A 20,299-nucleotide genomic window follows, 5' to 3' on the forward strand; every position below is an offset into this window, starting at 1 on the left:
CGGGAGTTGAAACGTCGTTTCTCTTCGGCCCCTGTGTTGTGTCAGCCAGATGTTTGGCTCTCTTTTCAGGTCGAGGTTGATGCTTCTGAGATTGGAGCAAGGGCTGTTTTGTCTCAAAGATCTTCTGATGGCTCTGTGATGAAGCCATGTGCTTTCTTTTCTAGAAAGTTTTCGCCTGCTGAGCGTAATTATGATGTTGGCAATCGGGAGTTGTTGGCTATGAAGTGGGCGTTCGAGGAGTGGCGACATTGGCTTGAGGGAGCCAAGCATCGCGTAGTGGTCTTAACGGATCACAAGAATCTGACTTATCTCGAGTCTGCTAAGCGGTTGAATCCTAGACAGGCTCGATGGTCGCTCTTTTTCTCCCGTTTCAATTTTGTGGTTTCATACCTTCCGGGTTCTAAGAATGTGAAGGCCGATGCCCTTTCAAGGAGTTTTGTGCCTGATTCCCCGGGAGTTCCTGAGCCGGCTGGTATTCTCAAAGAGGGGGTAATTCTGTCTGCCATCTCACCTGATTTGCGGTGGGCGCTGCAGGAGTTTCAGGCTAATAGACCTGACCGTTGTCCAGCAGAGAAACTGTTTGTCCCTGATAGATGGACTAGTAGAGTTATCTCTGAGGTTCATTGTTCGGTGTTGGCTGGTCATCCTGGGATTTTTGGTACCAGAGATTTGGTGGCTAGGTCCTTTTGGTGGCCTTCCTTGTCACGGGATGTGCGTTCTTTTGTGCAGTCTTGTGGGACTTGTGCTCGGGCCAAGCCCTGCTGTTCTCGTGCCAGTGGGTTACTTTTGCCCTTGCCAGTCCCGAAAAGGCCTTGGACGCATGTGTCCATGGATTTTATTTCAGATCTCCCTGTCTCTCAAAGGATGTCGGTCATCTGGGTGGTTTGTGATCGCTTCTCTAAGATGGTCCATTTGGTACCCTTGCCTAAATTGCCTTCCTCCTCTGATTTGGTTCCACTATTTTTCCAGCATGTGGTTCGTTTGCATGGCATTCCGGAGAACATCGTGTCGGACAGAGGTTCCCAGTTTGTTTCAAGGTTTTGGCGGTCCTTTTGTGCTAAGATGGGCATTGATTTGTCTTTCTCTTCGGCTTTCCATCCTCAGACAAATGGCCAAACCGAACAAACTAATCAGACTTTGGAGACCTATCTGAGATGCTTTGTTTCTGCTGATCAGGATGATTGGGTGACCTTCTTGCCATTGGCTGAGTTCGCCCTTAATAATCGGGCCAGTTCGGCTACTTTGGTTTCACCTTTTTTGGAATTCTGGTTTTCATCCTCGTTTTTCTTCAGGGCAGGTTGAGCCTTTGGACTGTCCTGGTGTGGATTCTGTGGTGGACAGATTGCAGATTGCATTTGGACTCATGTAGTGGACAATTTGACATTGTCCCAGGAGAAGGCTTAACGTTTCGCCAACCGCCGTCGCTGTGTTGGTCCACGACTTCGTGTTGGGGATTTGGTTTGGTTGTCGTCTCGTCATGTCCCTATGAAGGTTTCTTCCCCTAAGTTTAAGCCTCGTTTCATTGGTCCTTATAAGATTTCTGAAATTCTCAATCCTGTGTCGTTTCGTTTGGCCCTTCCAGCTTCTTTTGCCATCCATAATGTGTTCCATAGGTCGTTGTTGCGGAGATATGTGGCGCCTATGGTTCCCTCCGTTGACCCTCCTGCTCCGGTGTTGGTCGAGGGGGAGTTGGAGTATGTGGTGGAGAAGATTTTGGATTCTTGTATTTTGAGACGGAAACTACAGTACCTGGTTAAATGGAAGGGCTATGGTCAGGAGGATAATTCCTGGGTTTTTGCCTCCGATGTCCATGCGGCTGAGTTGGTTCGTGCCTTTCATTTGGCTCGTCCTGATCGGCCTGGGGGCTCTGGTGAGGGTTCAGTGACCCCTCCTCAAGGGGGGGGGGTACTGTTGTGAATTCCGTTCTCGAACTCCCTCCTGTGGTCATGAATGATACTTTGTCCGTGGACTCCCTCTGGTGGCTGTGAGTGGAACTGCTGGTTCTGAGGTTGCTTCCTCAGCTGCCCTCGTTTGCGGCTAGGCTGGCTTCTCTATTTAACTCCACTCAGATCGTTACTCCATGCCAGCTGTCAATGTATCAGTACTGGTTCAGATCTCTCTCGGATCTTTCTGATGACCTGTCTACTCCAGCAGAAGCTAAGTCCCTGCTAGTTCATTTGTTGTTCATTGTGTACTGAATATATTTCTTAGTACTTGCTAAGTTCTAGTCCAGCTTGCTAACATGATATTGCCTTGCTAGCTGGAAGCTCTGGGTTGCAGAGTGGCACCTCCGCACCGTGAGTCGGTGCGGGGGTCTTTTTGCTCACTCTGCGTGGCTTTTTGTAGTTTTTTGTGCTGACCGCATAGATCCCTTTCCTATCCTCAGTCTATCTAGTAAGTCTGGCCTCCTTTGCTGAAACCTGTTTCATCCCTGTGTTTGTGACTTTCCTCTTAACTCACAGTTAATATATGTGGGGGGCTGCCTTTACCTTTGGGGATTTTCTCTGAGGCAAGGTAAGGCTTATTTTTCTATCTTTAGGGGTAGTTAGCTCTTAGGCTGTGAAGAGGCGTCTAGGGAGAGTTAGGTAAGCTCCACAGCTATTTCTAGTGTGTGTGCTATAGGATTAGGATTTGCGGTCAGCAGAGTTCCCACTTCCCAGAGCTTGTCCTGTCTTCTAGTTTAACCATCAGGTCATTCCAGGTGCACCTAACCACCAGGTCCATAACACAATCCCCCTTCAATAGAGCTATTGGGTCCAATGAAATACATGGAAGGTCTGCTCTAAAAAATTCAATCTGACATCAACAAATTCTGCTCTTATTTCCTTCCTTTTCCATCCGAATTTCCCTGGAAGTTTAACCCACTGATTTACAGGGGTATGGACTCAATCTGGCTTGTTTAACTTCGCTGACATAATCAACTATAAAACACAAATTCTACATTCCTATGATGAGCTGAAAATGAAATTTTCCCTCCATTCTCTTACATTATTTCAATATATTAAAATTAGGCACTTTGCCTCATCATCACTCCACGATCTACAGACCTCCATTCCTAACTCCTTTGAGAGACTGTGCAAGAATAGTTCAACAACAAGAGGTTTAATATCTAGTATTTACAATATTCTACAGGCTCCAGACACAGATTCCCTAACGAGATACTCTTATATGCTCAAATGGGATTAATATCTGGGTAAAATATGGACGGTGGTAGAGTGGAGAAATGTTTGGACCTGAACAGATAAGACTGCATCTTGTATTTCATACAAAGAAAATCAGTACAAAATCCTTAATCTCTGGTACCATATGCCTGAATTTGTACATAAAATAGACCAATCTATTCCTTCCCCTTGCTGGCGTTGCGTCCTGTCTAGAGGTTCTATATTTCACATTTTTGGGGACTGTCCACTGATTAAACCGTTCAGGGTCGTAGTCCAAATCCTCACTAAGCAAGTTTTTGGAGTGGATCTCCCATTAAGTCCTCAGCTCTTTCTATTAAATATTTTCCCTGAATCCATATCCAAGAGATCCTTTAGATTGCTTTTACATATATTAACAGCAGCTTGCTGTTTGATTGCCTACCATTGGAAGCAAATCTCTCCACCTTCCCAACTACTGCTCTGGCAAAAATTAAGAGACCACCACATCAAAACCCTGTCATGGGCAGCCGAATCTCCCGGCCTGAACCCCATTGAAAACCTCTGGAATGTAATCAAGAGGATGATGGATAGTCACATGCCATCAAAGAACTGCTTACATTTTTGCGCCAGCAGTGTGAAAGACTGGTGGAAACATGCCAAGACGCATGAAAGCTGTGATTAAAAATCATGGCTATTCCACAATATTAATTTCTGAAATCTTCCTGAGTTAAAACATTAGTATTGTTGTTTCTAAATGATTCTGAACTTGTTTTCTTTGCATTATTTGAGGTCTGAAAGCACTGGTTTTTTTTTTATTTTGAACATTTTTCTTTTTCAGAAAAAAAATACAAAATTTATTGCTTGCAAATTAGGAGACATGTTGTCAGAAGTTTATAGAATAAAACAACAATTTACATTTTACTCAAAAATATACCTATAAAGAGAGAAATCAGACAAACTGAACATTTAACAATTAAAATTTACAGCTCTAAATAGAAAAGTTACAGAAAATATTCATAAATGAGTTGCACATTATGTAACTGAAGAAGCCCCCATCCACTTTCTGTAACACAAACTAAGGTATAAACATTAATACGATGGCCCCACTGAATTAATGTTTAGCCTCCATGACATAACTACGCGTACATTATGGATTAGTGAACATTGAGGAACCAAGACACACAATTCCGTCATGGTGATTATGCGGGCACAGGAGCTGTGTCCCTGCTGTAATGGCTGTGATCGGAGATAAGTCTGATCCTGGCTATTAAATTCTTGGATTCTATAGTCAATAGAAACTGTGGCATCTAAATGGTTTCTCAGAGGCTTCAAGTTTCACCCTTCGACAGTCCACAAATGCGATTGTGGGTTGCAGATTGATTGTCATGTCAGCTGGAGTCCTATTAAAGGACTTCAGGCATGCCTCAGCATTTTGCCAATTAATGTTAAGCCAAACATACTGCCTCTTAGATTGTCTGACAGTTTACTACTGACAGGTAACAATGTTTTAGTATACAAAGTATATAGAAGCATAAAAAAGCACAACACAGTGAAATGGCTTTTTTATCTCACTCGACTCCCTCCCCCCCCCCCAAACAATAGAGTTAAAGTTGTTAATTTAAATGAAAAAATTAGCTCCCGCTATGCTCCAAAATGTGGAGGGATTGTTCAGTGGTGAAACATTTTGGGGAAATAAATTCTAATTTTTACTCAAGTCACGGGAAGATATCTGAAACTCACACCAAAAATAGCACTATTTTTGATTAGCTAGACATAGGAAGTCACAGCTAGACATAGGAAGTCACAGCTAGACATAGAAAGTCACTGCTAGACATAGAAAGTCACAGCTAGACACAGGAAGTCACAGATAGATATAAGAAGTCACAGCTAGACACAGGAAGTCACAGCCAGACATAGGAAGTCAGAGCCAGACACAGGAAGTCACAGCTAGACATAGGAAGTCACAGCCAGACATAGGAAGTCACAGCAAGACACAGGAAGTCACAGCTAGACATAGGAAGTCACAGCCAGACATAGGAAGTCAACTGCAGTTTCTACTTTTTTACAGTGGGAAAATGAGGATGACATCTTGCTGCATATGTCAGATGACTATGACAGGGCTTGTGCCTTCTACCATACTGGCTTCCCTGGGTAGTCTATAAATATGGTACAAACCCGGTTAGATAACTGGATTAAGGAAATTGCATAATTATACTACCCCCTTTTGTGCTTCCTTCTCCCTTTAATGCTAAATAATGCTTCCCTCTTTTTTCTTATCTTTTATACATAATAAGGATTCATACTGTGACCTTCCTTGTTGTATCTCATTTATCTTCATGTTAATAAGGCAAGGATATTTGTCCTCTTATTTTTTATTATTAAGAACTAACATAATTTGTTCTCTAAAGTGCAAAATAAAAAATTGGGATTTAGAAAAACAAAACCCATACAACTACCCAGATGAGGAAATAAAAAAAGTTATATCTTTAAAGGGAATCTGTCAGCATGTTTTTGCTACGTAATCTGAAGACAGCATGAGGTACGTATAAAAACACTGAATTCGACAATGTGTCACTTATCAGGCTGTGTGCTGTGGTTTATTTACAGTGAAGGGTTTATCACCAGGACATCATCATTGCCCCCTCCTGTGATAAGCAGCTCACTGTCTATACACAATGTACAGTGGGTACGAAAAGTATTCAGACCCCTTTAAAATTTGCATTCTTTGTTTCATTGCAGCCATTTGATAAATTTAAAAAAGTTCATTTTTTTTCCTCATTAATGTACACTCTGCACCCCATCCTGACTGAAAAAAACACAGAAATGTAGTAATTTTTGCAAATTTATTAAAAAAGAAAAACTGAAATATCAGATGGTTATAAGTATTCAGACCCTTTGCTCAGTATTGAGTAGAAGCGCCCTTTTGAGCTGGTACAGCCATGAGTCTCCTTGGGAATGATGCAATAAGTTTTTCACACCTGGATTTGGGGATCCTCTGCCATTCTTCCTTGCAGATCCTCTCCAGTTCTGTCAGGTTGGATGGGGAACGTTGGTGGACAGCCATTTTCAGGTCTCTCCAGAGATGCTCAATTGGGTTTAGGTCAGGGCTCTGGCTCGGCCAGTCAAGAATGGTCACAGAGTTGTTCTGGAGCCACTGCTTTGTTATTTTAGCTGTGTGCTTAGGGTCATTGTCTTGTTGGAAGGTGAACCTTCGGCCAAGTGGGAGGTCCAGAGCACTCTGGAAGAGGTTTTCATCCAGGATATCTCTGTACTTGGCCGCATTCATGTTTCCTTCAAGGACAACCAGTCATCCTGTCCCTGCAGCTGAAAAACACCCCCATAACATGATGCTACCACCACCATATTTCACTGTTGGGATTGTATTGGGCAGGTGATGAGCAGTGCCTTTTTTTTTCCACACATACCGCTCAGAATTGTCATCAAAAAGGTCTATGTTCGTCTCATCAGACCAGAGAATCTTATTTCTCATAGTCTGGGAGTCCTTCATGTATTTTTTAGCAAACTCTATGCGGGCTTTCATATGTCTTGCACAGAGGAGAGGCTTTTGTCAGACCACTCTGCCATAAAGGCCTGACTGGTGGAGGGCTGCAGTGATAGTTGACTTTCTGGAACTTTCTCCCATCTCCCTACTGCATCTCTGGAGCTCAGTCACAGAGATCTTGAGGTTCTTCTTTACCTCTCTCACTAAGGCTCTTCTCCCACGATTGATCAGTTTGGCTGGATGGCCAGGTCTAGGAAGACTTCAGGTAGTCCCAAACTTCTTCCATTTAAGGATTATGGTGGCCACTGTGCTCTTAGGAACCTTGAGTACAGCAGAAATTCTGTTGTAACCTTGGCCAGATCTGCGCCTTGTCACAATTCTGTCTCTGAGCTCCTTGGCCAGTTCCTTTGACCTCATGATTCTCATTTGGTCTGACATACACTGTGAGCTCTAAGGTCTTATATAATATAGACAGGTGTTTGCCTTTCAAAATCAAGTCCTATCAGTTTAATTAAACACAGCTGGACTCCAATGAAGGAGTAGAACCATCTCAAGGAGGATCACAAGGAAATGGACAGCATGTGACTTAAATATAAGTGTCTGAGCAAAGGGTCTGAATACTTATGACCATGTGATATTTCAGTTTTTCTTTTTTTATTAAATTTGCAAAAATGTCTACATTGCTGTTTTTTTCAGTCAAGATGGGATGCAGTGTACATTAATGTGAAAAAAAATGAACTTTTTTGAATTTACCAAATGGCTGCAATGAAACAAAGAGTGAAAAATTTAAAGGGGTCTGAATACTTACCGTACCCACTGTATATGCAAACCAGTCTCTGTCACTGTGTCTCCCCTTGTTGAGCGGTACAAAGTGGCCAGAATCAAAACACAATAACCATAAACAGAAAATTATATAATTTACAATCTTTATTACAACAACAACAACATATCACAAGAATATTTAATAAAACAGATACCTCTTGTGTTTTATTACATTTTCTTGTGATATTTTGTTGTAAAGATTGTAAATTTTTATAATTTTCTATTTATGGTTATTGTATTTTGATTCTGGCCACTTTGTACCGCTCAACAAGGGGAGACACAGTGACACAGACTGGTCTATAATGTTTTGTTGACACAATATAGTGTATGGATCACACCCCTCTTTGATTTAAATGTACATACAGAGCCTGGTGTGGGCGGGGTTAGCTTTCTCAGCTCTGCTTCATGTTACATCTAAAAGCTCTAATTGTGTCATAACTGCTGAACCCAGTAGTCTAAATGATACATCGTAGGATACAGTGTCTCTTTTGCCTACATCAGTTATGGAACAAAAAAACATAGGGTTGGCCTTTAAAAATAGTGCATAAAATACATGCTTTTTAACGTGGTTTTGCGTGCGGTTTGGATGCATTTTTACTAGCGTATTTTCCCTTTCATTTAAATGGGTGAAAAACCCTACAAAAATGCTGAAAGATCTGACATGCTGCAGATTTGAAAAATCGCTTTGATGCTTCAAATCTACAAGAAAAAAATCTGTAGCGTGTGCATGAGATTTCACAATGATCATTCACTTTGTTGGTACTATAAAATGCTGCATTTTTTTTCGTTGGCAAAAACGCAGTATGAGAACAAGCCCAAACTCCTCAAGGCAGTCATGCAATGAGTAGGAACAGGGATTTTTGGACTTTTGTTATAGATATATTTACTTATTCTTTTGGCGAGGCCTCCAGTAATCCTAAATGTATCTCCTATTCTGTGGATAGGCGATACATGTAATTCGTGGGAAAAATCCTTTTGCTTATTTTCATAGATATTGCATTAAGTACAATTCAAACTTACTTGCAAGTTTTCTCCCCACTGGGACTTTCCTTCTAAAAGTGCATCCAGTACAGCCCGGCTAGGTTCCCCGTTAGCTGTGTCGTTTCCACTAACAACATAATATGCAGCTCGAACTCTCTTAAAGAACTCCTGATCAGTATTTTTGCCATTGCAGTGATTAGGGATGTATGCCAAATCCACATACACTGGTGGTCCAGGAGGAATAGTAGAGCTGGCTTTAGAGCTGCTTGTTCCTGCCGGGAAGATATGAATCATATTTAAAGTAATATAAAGTATGAAGCAATTAAATACATTTCAATGCAAAATTTCTTTGGATCTTAACTAGTGATGAGCGAATATACTTGTTACTAGAGATTTCCCGAGCATGCTCGGGGGTCCTCCGAGTATTTTTTAATGCTCGGAGATTTAGTTTTCATCGCCCCAGCTGAATGATTTACAGCTATTAGCCAGGCTAAGTACATGTGGGGGTTGCCTGGTTGCTAGGGAACCCCTACATGTAATAAAGCAGGCTAGTAGCTGTAAATCATCAAGCTGCGGCGAAAAAAACTAAATCTCCGAGCACTAAAAAATACTCGGAGGTCACCTGAGCGTGCTCAGGAAATCTCGAGTAACGAGTATATTCGCTCATCACTAATCTTAACCCTTTGACAATTGCATTTGCCTAAAATTATATTCCTTTAAAGAGTACACATCACCAGTCTGGGGCTGTCAGAATGAAGCTCTTGGGGAGGACTTCTTTAAGGAAGGATTTTGCAAAACCTAAATTGCCTTAAAGGTGTTTTTTCTTTTACAGGATTTTATAAAATTTGCCTAAGAGTAGGGTATGTTAAAAATCAGTCAAATAACCATTATTAAGTAATTGAATTTAAACTGTTCACGTGTCAGAGCTCAGGTGGTCCAACAAAGGTGACAATAACTGTTATGCAGACATAATCAACAGGCCAGTGATTGGCTGCAGTGGTCACCTAAATGATTAAATGAAAGTCATCACTGCAGGACTATCACAGACATCTGGAGCAGGGTTTCAGCTGGCAAGTAAAGGTTGTTTCTTTATTTTATATCATTCCTGACTCTTAGGCTTTTTTTCAACACTTTTAAGAGTTTAATATTTGGATATCATATTGTTATTTTATCTTATTTGTCCAAGATTTTGTTTCGCCACTGGAAATCTTTGTTCAATTATATAACTTGCTCACGTGGCCCTCTCTTCATATGTACTATTCCTGGTGTCTCCCACTGGTCTATTTGCTTCCTTTTGTCAGGTGGCAGCTGCAGCCAATCAGTGGCCTTGTTCCATCTGAGTCTGAAGAAACAGTATCCTGAGATGGTACATGGCCACTACAGACAATTATTGGTTGCTGATTGGCTGCTTGCTGCAGTAACCTGCCTCTCTACTCTTGCTGAATCTCATCATTGTCTTCTTCTTTTACCCACATTTTTTCTGTGTCCTGCTAAGTTAAAGTCTAGGCTGCATAAACTTGCAATTCAATGCAGCCTGTGAAAGATTTAGCATAGGTACAGAACAGAACAAGTCTACATGTAGTGCAAAGAAAAACAATTGGTGTTTACTGAAACTAAAAACAAGTGTGAATAACACTTTTGTTCTATTCCTATAGTGACACTATTATATAGAAGCATAAATGCTCCTTCATACAACAAAGTATATGCAATATTGCTCCTATTAAGGGTAGTTTCATTTGTGTAATCTAGAGACATTTAATATTGTTGTCCAGACACTCTTCCACTGGATTCGCATCTTGCAGAGGCAACCATTGGATACTCAGCCAATATTGTGCATTGGATTTAATATTTACTATAAATGCTATTATTGCAACACACCCACTAATTATTTTTTTTTACACTTTGGCTGAACCTAAAGAACCCATGAGGTCTTAAACACATTGCATGAAGAGTTTCATGAACAGTTCTGGCTGGATTTATGCTTTACAGTGAAAATATTCAATAAAGTTACAGATTACTTTACGAATGTCCTAGACTCTTATTTTCTTCAAGCCACTGGAATGCCTGATCATAGAAGATGTCAACTACAAGATTCTGGTGAGCACACTTACTCAGTTGTTTGCTATTTAAAATAGGGTCCGTGCACGATACTCACTGGCGATTGGATGTTTGCCTCGGCAACACTACTGTCCAGCAAACAGTGGCATTTAAAAAGGACTGATGTTACATCTCCTGAACGAGGTGGCCTAGGCAACCCCTTTATGATTTTACAAATTTTTTTTAGAAATGCATTACCTGTTGATTTTACACCATTCACCAGTTTGCCAGGAATACCACCTTTAGATGTATCTTCTCTGTCTTCTCTTGAAGAATGCATTTGTAATGTACTTTTTGTCTTTAAAGATTTTTCAGTTGTTTCTTTCTTCACCGTTGCATTTCGTAGTGATTTTTCTGTAGCTTCCCGTGATGTCTGTTTTGACAGTGTTGGAGACCATTTTCCCTTGGGCTCTAGTTTCCTAGCTGGAGAGGTTGATTTAGGTTTACTTAAAGGCTTCCTTACACCCTTAGTTTTGTCCTTTAAATCCTTTTTAAGTATCTTGTCACCTTTTACAGGGTTAAATTCATTGACTAGCATATCAGGATCTACCATACAAACATCAGGATGAGGAGGGTGAGGATAGGGATCCATCAATGGTGCTGGATGTGGATCATGGCCTTGTCTAGAACTGCTGTGATGAGAGTTTCCCATTGCTTTATCTACAGGAAGAAAGTCTGCGTCTTCGTCAGAGTCCATTACAGCATCTGCTGTTATAGATGGGCATTCTTCTGTTTCTGGTGGGACATCCGAGTCTGACTGAGATGATCCTGAATCGCTGACAGATGTGGGAGGTGTTTCATCAACTGTGCCACCCTCAGCATAACGTTTTTTTACATTATGGGTCCTACCCTTAACAGAAGGGTGACCCTCATCTTGTGAAACATCACTGTCATCAGAAAGGTCAATGGGACTAGGATTAATGAAAGATGGAGAAAGTTCCCCTTTCCTGTGCATATATTCTGATGAAGACAACTTGTGCTCATACTCAGTTGATGTACCCATACATGTGTCAACTTCATGGGAAGCATCTCCATGATCTTCTGACCCTGTACCTCTTTGTGCATCATAAGGCTGAAATGTGTGCTCAGGAGACATAAGAGAAGTAGGTCGGTTAGATTTATCTGTATCTTCTGGAGAAGACCCTCTGTCTGAATCTGGAGATGACTTTTCATCCTTTACATCTGAAGAGTAAAACTGTTTGTCACCATATTGTGAGTGTTGGAATAACTCTGGCACATTGTTTATTTCTGTAGGACCATTTGCAGTTGATTCTTCTTGTTGATGGTGTGGAAATGATGTAAAAACATTAGATGGTGAATATACTTCTGCTATTTCACTCTGTGTAATATCCTGATGGACAGTAATTGTTTCTTTCGCTATATCAACCTTTGATGTGCAAGAGCTCTTTTTACATTCAACTCTACAAGGTAATGTGCAATCATCCATGTCATATGAACCTGTAGATTCATGATCATCAGTAACATTTTTTTCATCTGAAGGATTGGTAGCATCAGCAGGAACAAGAGGCGATACGTCCCATAAATTCCTGACACTGGGTTCTGCTTCTGCTGCATAACGACTGATCATTTGTGAATAAAAACTTTCAGCAGTGTCCATTTTAACTGGTGTGCTAGCTTCAGATGAAGTTTCTGACACACTTTGAGAGTCACGTTTTTGGTAGTCAGCCTCTGTATACTGAGCAGAAATCTTAGAATATAAGGGATCTTCCTGAGGACTTGAAGGTGAAAATCTGGATAATGATGCACTTACTTCAGAAGCTCTATCAGAGACCTCTAAGTACTCATCCTCTCCCTTTGCAGAATGTGATGTGCTGAAAGCATCAGTACCTAATTCCTTAGAATCTGCAAAGGACGATGATTGCTGGTAAACCCTATATGACTCTCCAATTTCTTTTTCTTTTATTGAAAATGCTTCAGAGGAATATTCTGATGCTAAGTCTGTAGCTTCATGTTTTGCTAAACCAGAGACTGTTTCTTTATCCTTACCAATGACAGTACAACTTTCTAATACCTGACTTACACTATGTCCTTCCCTAATGGTTTGTGACTGTTGGTATTCTGATTGGAAACAAGTTTTATATACATCTTTTGTGGGCTCATTTTTTGACACAAATGGAGAATATGTATAGTCTGTATCTTCTTCTGTTTGATGCTTATCTTCATGGAAACTATATTCTGCTATTCCAAATGAGTCATGAGCTTGAGAACCACTCAACCCTGCAGTTTTCATTTCAGTGTGGACATTATAGTGCTTATTGTCAACTTCTTTTACCTCTGTTTGACCACCAAAATTAGATAGATTGTTCTCCTTTGCTTGACTAAATGTGTATGTATCATGAAAACTACCAAGATTGGTGGGGCATTTGTTTTCCTTTTCAGATTTTTCATTTGCTCCTTTTTCTAGTTCAGAATCACTTGCATTTCCTCCTTGTATTTCCGTTTTCTCATAATATGAGTCTTTCAAATCAGGAAGTCCCGATTTGGCTTGGGTAATATTTTGACTAGCTGAGCTAATGTTATCTTCATCTTCATCATCATCATCATCCTCATCTTCCTCCTCCTCATCATAATCATCATGATGTGCATGAAGATAGGTAGATTTTTCAATATATTCATGTTCCACTGTATCTATTTTTGATGAGAGATCTGTGCCAAGTGAGGAGACATTAGACTCTTTTTCCGGTTCTGTTGTATGATATGGCTCTACCATGTGTGATTTTTCAGCTTCTACGGTGGATACACTACTTGTCTTTTTACTGGTTTCAGAACTTGCTGAGAATTGTTCCTGCTTTTCAGTATATTTAAAAATGGAGCTGTCTGCTTTTTCTTTTGGAGATACTGGAGAAGAGAGCTCCTTCTCTGTTGAGGTATACAAATGAGATTCCTCTTCTTTGGAAGATATTTCTCCATATAATTCATGCCTGGATGTGTCTGTACCTAAAGTTAGTATCTCTGCCTTCTCCTTCTGTAGATAGCTAGCACTACTGGGCTCTGCCTCTTCTATGATATGACCAACTCCAGAAGTAGCTATCTTTTCATATATGTCAGCATACTGAAAGGATTTGTCATTTGGATAAGGGGTTGGTTCTCTTTCTTCTACTTTTCCTTTCTTTATGTCACTATAATGGTCCTTGTCTTGGGTATATAATTCAAATGGGCTACAAGATGACTTGAAGCCAGTATCCAACAGACTGGGAGAGCCTTTTTTGTCCCGTTTTGAGGAAAAATCTTCTTTAGGGTCACCCTTATATTCTCCAAAAGTAATGTCTATATTATCTTTAGAAAGTGATGTCTTATTGTATGATGTTTCAACATATTCTTGCTCTTTATCTTCTTTAGAATAATCATATACTTTGTATTCCTGTTTCGCTTGTTCTTGATATGTACACTCCTCTGAAGATGATTGTTTTGGTGATTTTTCTTTTACATCATGAAGTTCATCCTCGTGAAAACTATACTTTGATTTTACTGACTCCATCGTGTCTGAACGTTCATGTGTTTCAAATCCACTAATTGTTTCTTCCCCAAGTTGAATATCACATTTTTTGTCTACAGCACCACCCAGATAAGAAGAGACTGGGATGTCATAGGCAGTCTGAGAATATGGATATTCACCTTCTTCTTCTGATTCATGCACTTTAAAACCCCTTTCCACAGGTTCTAGTTTCACTTTAATGCATTCTGTACTGCTACCCCTAAAGGCTGTGGGCACACTGATTTCATCCTGCTGTATTACTAGTGCATCAGATGAAGATGTTGTTACATAGGGAACTTTATCTAAGATGTCTGCATGCTCAGAATGATATGAACCTTCTACTTGTGAAACGAGATCCTGAAGTTGAACTTTGCTTTCACCTGAAAAATGTTGTAACTCTTCCACATGCTTTTCTTCTTGAAAATGTGCATACTCTGTATCTAATATTTCGCTATCCAATTTATTAGATGCTTCTTGAATTACATCTAAATTCAAAGATTGCTCTTTAGACTGTTCTTCCCAATCAAGTGTATCATCAAGAAATGTGCTCTCTCCTTCTTCAGTATACCGTAGTTTGTAGCTCTCTTTTGCCAAGTACTGAGATTCTTGTTCTTCCTCTCCAAAGTGTTCTTCTGTAAACCACACTCTTTTTTCACATGTCATCTGTTTCATATAAATGTTTTCAGTTTCATCTGACTTTTCATTATCAATGTAATTATCATTATATGTATCTTTCTTGGATTCATCTGAGGTGTCTTTTTTTTCTAATACATTTTCTGCTGATTTTACATAATCAAGAGAAAACTCAGTATGTTGGAAATTGTATGGCTTCTGAAAAGGACATGATTCCTGTTTTTCCATGATGGGTATTTCAACAGGATCACCTTTGAGAGGGCTATGGTCTGCAAAAGAATATGACTCTGAATCATCAGGGCTTGAAGAGAAAATGACAGGAGATTTGTCTTCTTTTTGCTGTGCCTTACCATCAGAATGATAAGATTGTGTCTTTGCTACTGATGACTCTTCTGAATGGACTTTTGAAAATGTTTGTTTCTCCTCTCTGTATTCAGGTGTCGTGAAGGATTGAGTATATTCTTGAAAATGTGCCTCCTGGTGTTTTTGATCTTCTCTAAAGCTTTCCTTCTTGGACAGCAAAGGATCTACACATTCTGCTGATATTTCATCAGATGAACATTTCATTTCTTCTTTTTGAGTCTGATCTTTCAACTGAAGAAGACTTTCATCATCTAAATATGTTTCTTTTATGGGGCTTCCTTGATATGTTTCATTTACAATTGGACTTTGTTCTATCAAAGACATCTGTAAGGATGTATCATCTTCTTTTCCGTGTTCTGTAAAAGAAAGTGACTTTGCATCTCCTAAGAATATGTCTTGGCCAGAGATCTCGGTATCATCTTTTACAGGACTCTGCTCTATGATTTCAGAATATTTGCCATACACTGTTGATATTTGCATGGGTGATGTTACCTGATGTGTATCAGCATCTGCTTTTTTACGTTTGGGTGAAAAATCTATATTTAAGACTTGCTTCGATGAATCTAAATTTTCAAGTTGCATATATGGCTCTGATGTCATAAAAACCCTTTCATCCTTAGATAGATCACATTTTTCATTGGCCATATATCTCTCGTCATTGTCAATATTTTCATCAGGAAATCCTTCTCCCTCGGTTTCCACCATTTCTTTGGTCATTGGAGTTGATGATCCTTTAACAAAATCTTCAGTGTTTAAGTCACATTTATATGATGATGCTTTAGTTAGCAAGCTTTGCACATCAGAACCCAGCGTTGAAGTTCCATAAGGCACATCTATTTGTGTGATTGGTTTATCAAGGTGTTCTCTATTTTCTGCAGATGACTCATATGATACTGTTATTTCATCTTTTCTTTCATGTTTAAGTATATCAGCTGCTTCAAAAAGTTCAGCTTGTGTAGTTTCAGATCTGTCCTCTATAGGGGATTGGTGAGAAGGTGTGTGCCCTGTACTTGTAGGGCCTGACTGAGTCGGAGATGCCATTTTTACAGTGCTATCATCAGGACTTAGACATCTTTCCTCAGCTTCTCCAAAGCTGGAATCAACTTTTTCCTGTTCACTTCCAGAAATAACTGGAGATATCTTCATGTCTGTACTATAACCATATGGTACATCAGTAACTTCATGTTCAGAAAATAAAAGAGGATTGTAAAGTTTTTTACTAGATGTCTCCATATTTGTTGCATCATCATCAAGTTCTTCATCCTGTACTGAGCCGCTCAGACGATCTTTTCCTGCAGACATGAGAGATTGAAAATCTTCTGGTGGAGGGGATTTAAAACATTTATCTTCCTCTAGAGATGATGTAGGTGATATAGTGCCAGCAGATGGCAAGTACTCGATGCCCTGGGTTGCCTCAGTGTGAGAAGATGGAATGCTGTTGGCAGTATCAAGTAGTAATGAGCTTTTTCCAGTCTCTTCGGTTTTTGGTGCAGTAATAGAAGCCACAGATTGATCTTCGGCAACAGATGTAGCAAAAGAAGACAGTTTATCACACTCAGTTATAGATGTTGCTGAGGAAACGTGTTCCTCCTCTGCAAGTGGAGCAGCAACAATGTTTGTAGAATATCCCACTATTTCAGATTCTTGAATAACATAGCCTTTTGTAGGACCTTCAGTAGATGAAACTACTTTGATGCCATGTATTGCCTCAAATGATCCAGGATGATCTGGGACGGAAATGTCATAACTGCCAACATCATACTGTAAATGAGGTATTCTTTCTTCCTGTTCATCATGTATTTCTTCATCCGAAATTGTTTGTTCTGTCTCTGAATAGCCTGGCATTGTTTCATCTTGGATGTATGATATGTGTTCTGCAGTAGTTCCAGATGAGACGGGGGCACCAGTTAAGTACGATGTCTCCTTTGATACATGTTGGCCACAAATATTTATTTTTGCATCAGTCTGTTGCTGTAATGACATTGCAAAATTGGAGGGCTTGTTTTCTGCCTGTTCATCCAAGTGATCTGTGTATTCACTGCTCTTATATTTAAGATCATCCCTAGGTTCTTCTGAATATTCTTCCATTTCTTCCACCTCTGCTTTTTCCACTACTTCTACATTTTTCCCTACTTGCTTGTCATCTTCAGCTTTTCTACATATATGGTCATCTTTTTGCTCTACTACTATTTCTTCTTTTTGTTTTCTATCTAATATTCCCTTTTCATCCAATTCATTTTCTTTATCTTCATCCATCTCTAAATCTTGAATGTCTAAAGTTGGCATAGTTTCAAATTTGTTTCTGATAGATACGCCCTCTTTGTCAACATCTGGGGTAGTTTCTTCTTCTGTATTTATCTCATCTTCAAATTCTGCCATCTCAGCAGGTTCCTCCATTGCTGCGCCTTCATCAACCATTTCAGCTGTCTCAGCTGCTTGATACATTGGTTTCTCTTCATGTTGTGAGTCTCCTTCCACATCAGTTGTCGTGATACCTTCATCTGGGGACTCAAGAGGACTTTTCTTATCTGAAGTTATTTCATCTAATGTGATTTCATCTTTGAATTGGTTTTGGTCTAATGACATACCTGATGGTCTATTTTCAATGGTCTCTGGTTTTGAAAGAGTAGGGTCACTTTCTTTTTTATTGGATTGTTCTAGGTTGTCTTCATACTTCAACGCCTCAAAGTCCTTGGTGAGATCCTCAGGAGATGACATAACTGATCTTTGTTCTGTCATATCAGCTGTTTGTGGTTTGTTTCCCATTTGTACTTGTTGTACATGACTTACTTTTTGTTCAGGTGGTGAATCTTTTTCAGGTTTACATTTAACTTTTTCAGTTCTAATTTTCCCAGGAACTTTTGCTTTGTGCAATGTTTTTCTCACTTCAGGTGTAAATGGCCGTAAGTCGGGTTTTAATAGTTTCTTAGTTTCAGGTTTCAAATCCTTTTTCTTATCTTCCTTCCTTACATCTTTCTTATCTTCCTTCTTAAAATTTTCTTTCTTTATATCTATTTTTTCTTTCTTTATTTCTTTCTTTTCTTTATCCTTTTTTTCATCAAGTTTGGAAATCTTATCCTTGATGAATTTTTTGCCAGTCTTTTCTTTCAGAAGTTTCCTCTTTTCTAATTTAGCAGAATCAATTGCTTCTGTTTTTATCTTTTCTGTTTTTAAAGGTTTCTCAATATGTTTGTCTTCCTTGATTTTTCGTTCTGATTTCATCTCTTTTGTAATCTCTGGTTTACCATCTTTTGCCAGTTCTTCAGAAATATCTTCTCTTTTGCCTGGCTTACCTGTGCTTGGTCGTGTAGAGGACTTCAGACTTTCTTTGCTGTCAGCCCTTTGTTTTATTTTTATGTGCTTACCAGTAGATGGTGGGACACCACTGGATATTTCTTTTTGTGTTGCTACTGGATATCTCAGAAAATCTAAATGTTTCAGCTTTTCTAGACCTTCTAGAATCTTATTTTGTGGAGCATTTCCAGGAAACAAAACACGCACAATTTTTTCCGTTGGGCTAGCAGGGAGCCAAACAACAAGGGCAGTGATAGATGTAAGATATGGTACTGAAATTTCACCCTCTTTCCCATTTGCTAGTATAATACCAGTTTTTGCTTTGCTATTTCCAGCCCATTTCTGCATTAAAAATTGCATTTCTTTACTGTCTTTCACTGGGTTGAGAACATACATATCCAACCTGCCAACACCCATTTTGTGAAACAATGTTATGGGCTCTATTTGGTTACTAACTACCCTGTATAAAGGTTCAGATTTAATTCCTAATTTGCTTAAGTACTGTAGCGTCAGACAAGCTTCTTCAATACTTCTTTTAACCTTCATATTAGACTCAGGCATTTTCAATTTATCTGGAACATTAAAAAACACTACACCCAGCTCTGGTGATATTAAGTTCTTCATCCAGTCGCTATAAGCAGTGGAGCCCTGAGATTGTTCTTCATCTTGCTCAGCTATCTTTCTTTGAAGAAGTCCATTTATTCCAGGCAGGTTATCTGCTCCAATATGTGTGAGCAATATGGAATCAATTCTATCCAAATGTCGAACCAACTTCCAGAAACAAGATTTCCTTTCTGAGCCACCATCAACAAGGATATTAAATCCATTGACAGCAAATAGGGCGGAGTCTCCCCTTCCTCCGGGAAATATGTAACAACATGGTTTTGACAACTTTAAAAATCCTCCTGAATTTGGTGGCTCCAGGAGATCAAAAGGAGAAGGGACATCAACTGTCTCTGAGACATAGTCTGCAAATTCTGAAACCCCATCCATGGCAGGTAAGACAAGCTCAGGATTAAGTTTCAAATTTATGATATCCTGGAAACTGGAATGTCCAAGGTTGCACCAATCTCCCTCTTCCAAGCAGGAAACTGTTAAAGATGCTTTAATCTCTGGATCAGTGTTGCTGAAGAGCTGGCAGACCTGTAGTGACACATATACAAATCAAAATGATTAACCGAATTCCAGTGATATTTATTAAATGGAATCTGTCACCACAGAGACCCTTATGTGTCACTTACGGGGATGCTTAGTGTAGTTATGATAAAATCACTATTTTATCACCAGATTATCATCATTACACAAATAATAAACCTGCTAAAGTCATGGGCAAAAGTGTTGGTACTCTTGAAATTGTTCCAGAAAATAAAGCATGTCTCCCAGAGAATTATTGCAATTGCACATTTTTTTGTTATGCACATGTTTATTTCCTTTGTGTGTATTGGAATAACATAAAAAACAGAGAAAAAAAGACAAATTGGACATAATTGCACGAAAACCCCCAGAAATGGGCCAAACAAAATTGTTGACAGCCTCAACTTAAAGGGAACCTGTCAGCAGGATTGAGCTCAATAACCTACAGACAGTATCAGGTTCGCGCCGTTATACTGATTAAAATGATACTTTGGTTGATGAAATCCGTCTTGTGGTTGTTGTTTAATCTTTATTTGCAGTTTTCAGTTAATGAGATTATCATGCTCCAGGGTGGCCTGTGAGGGGGACTTTATGTGGTGCTCTGCTTATATATTCATCTGTATGGGCTTATCATAGGTCACTGATCTGACAGTGACCTGCCCCCTACTTTATATACTGCATAGAATATTGTGTGGAAAAAAAATAACATTAATCAAAATGGCGCAAGCAGAGGCGCCTGCACTGTAGCATGATACAATGGATAATATGTATATATTCATTTATGATTTACTCATATAATATTATGGGGAGAGAAAAAAAAAAATCTTGTTCAAAATG

At 39.4% G+C, this 20,299-nt stretch overlaps 1 protein-coding gene across 2 annotated transcripts in view; it reads right to left on the bottom strand.

Annotated features, from left to right (window-relative positions):
* The window catches only part of MAP1A (microtubule associated protein 1A), a 394,919-nt gene that overhangs the window by 50,173 nt on the left and 324,447 nt on the right, over nt 1-20,299 (bottom strand). For both annotated transcript variants that reach the window (XM_077263606.1, XM_077263607.1), the window contains 2 exons: nt 10,741-19,471; nt 8,485-8,717 (listed from right to left, as the gene is read on the bottom strand). In XM_077263606.1, the coding sequence (XP_077119721.1) occupies nt 8,485-8,717; nt 10,741-19,471 (8,964 nt within the window). The remainder of the gene's footprint in view (nt 1-8,484; nt 8,718-10,740; nt 19,472-20,299) is intronic.

Source organism: Ranitomeya variabilis, chromosome 5 (genome assembly GCF_051348905.1).
Source record: "Ranitomeya variabilis isolate aRanVar5 chromosome 5, aRanVar5.hap1, whole genome shotgun sequence".
NCBI lineage: Eukaryota > Metazoa > Chordata > Amphibia > Anura > Dendrobatidae > Ranitomeya > Ranitomeya variabilis.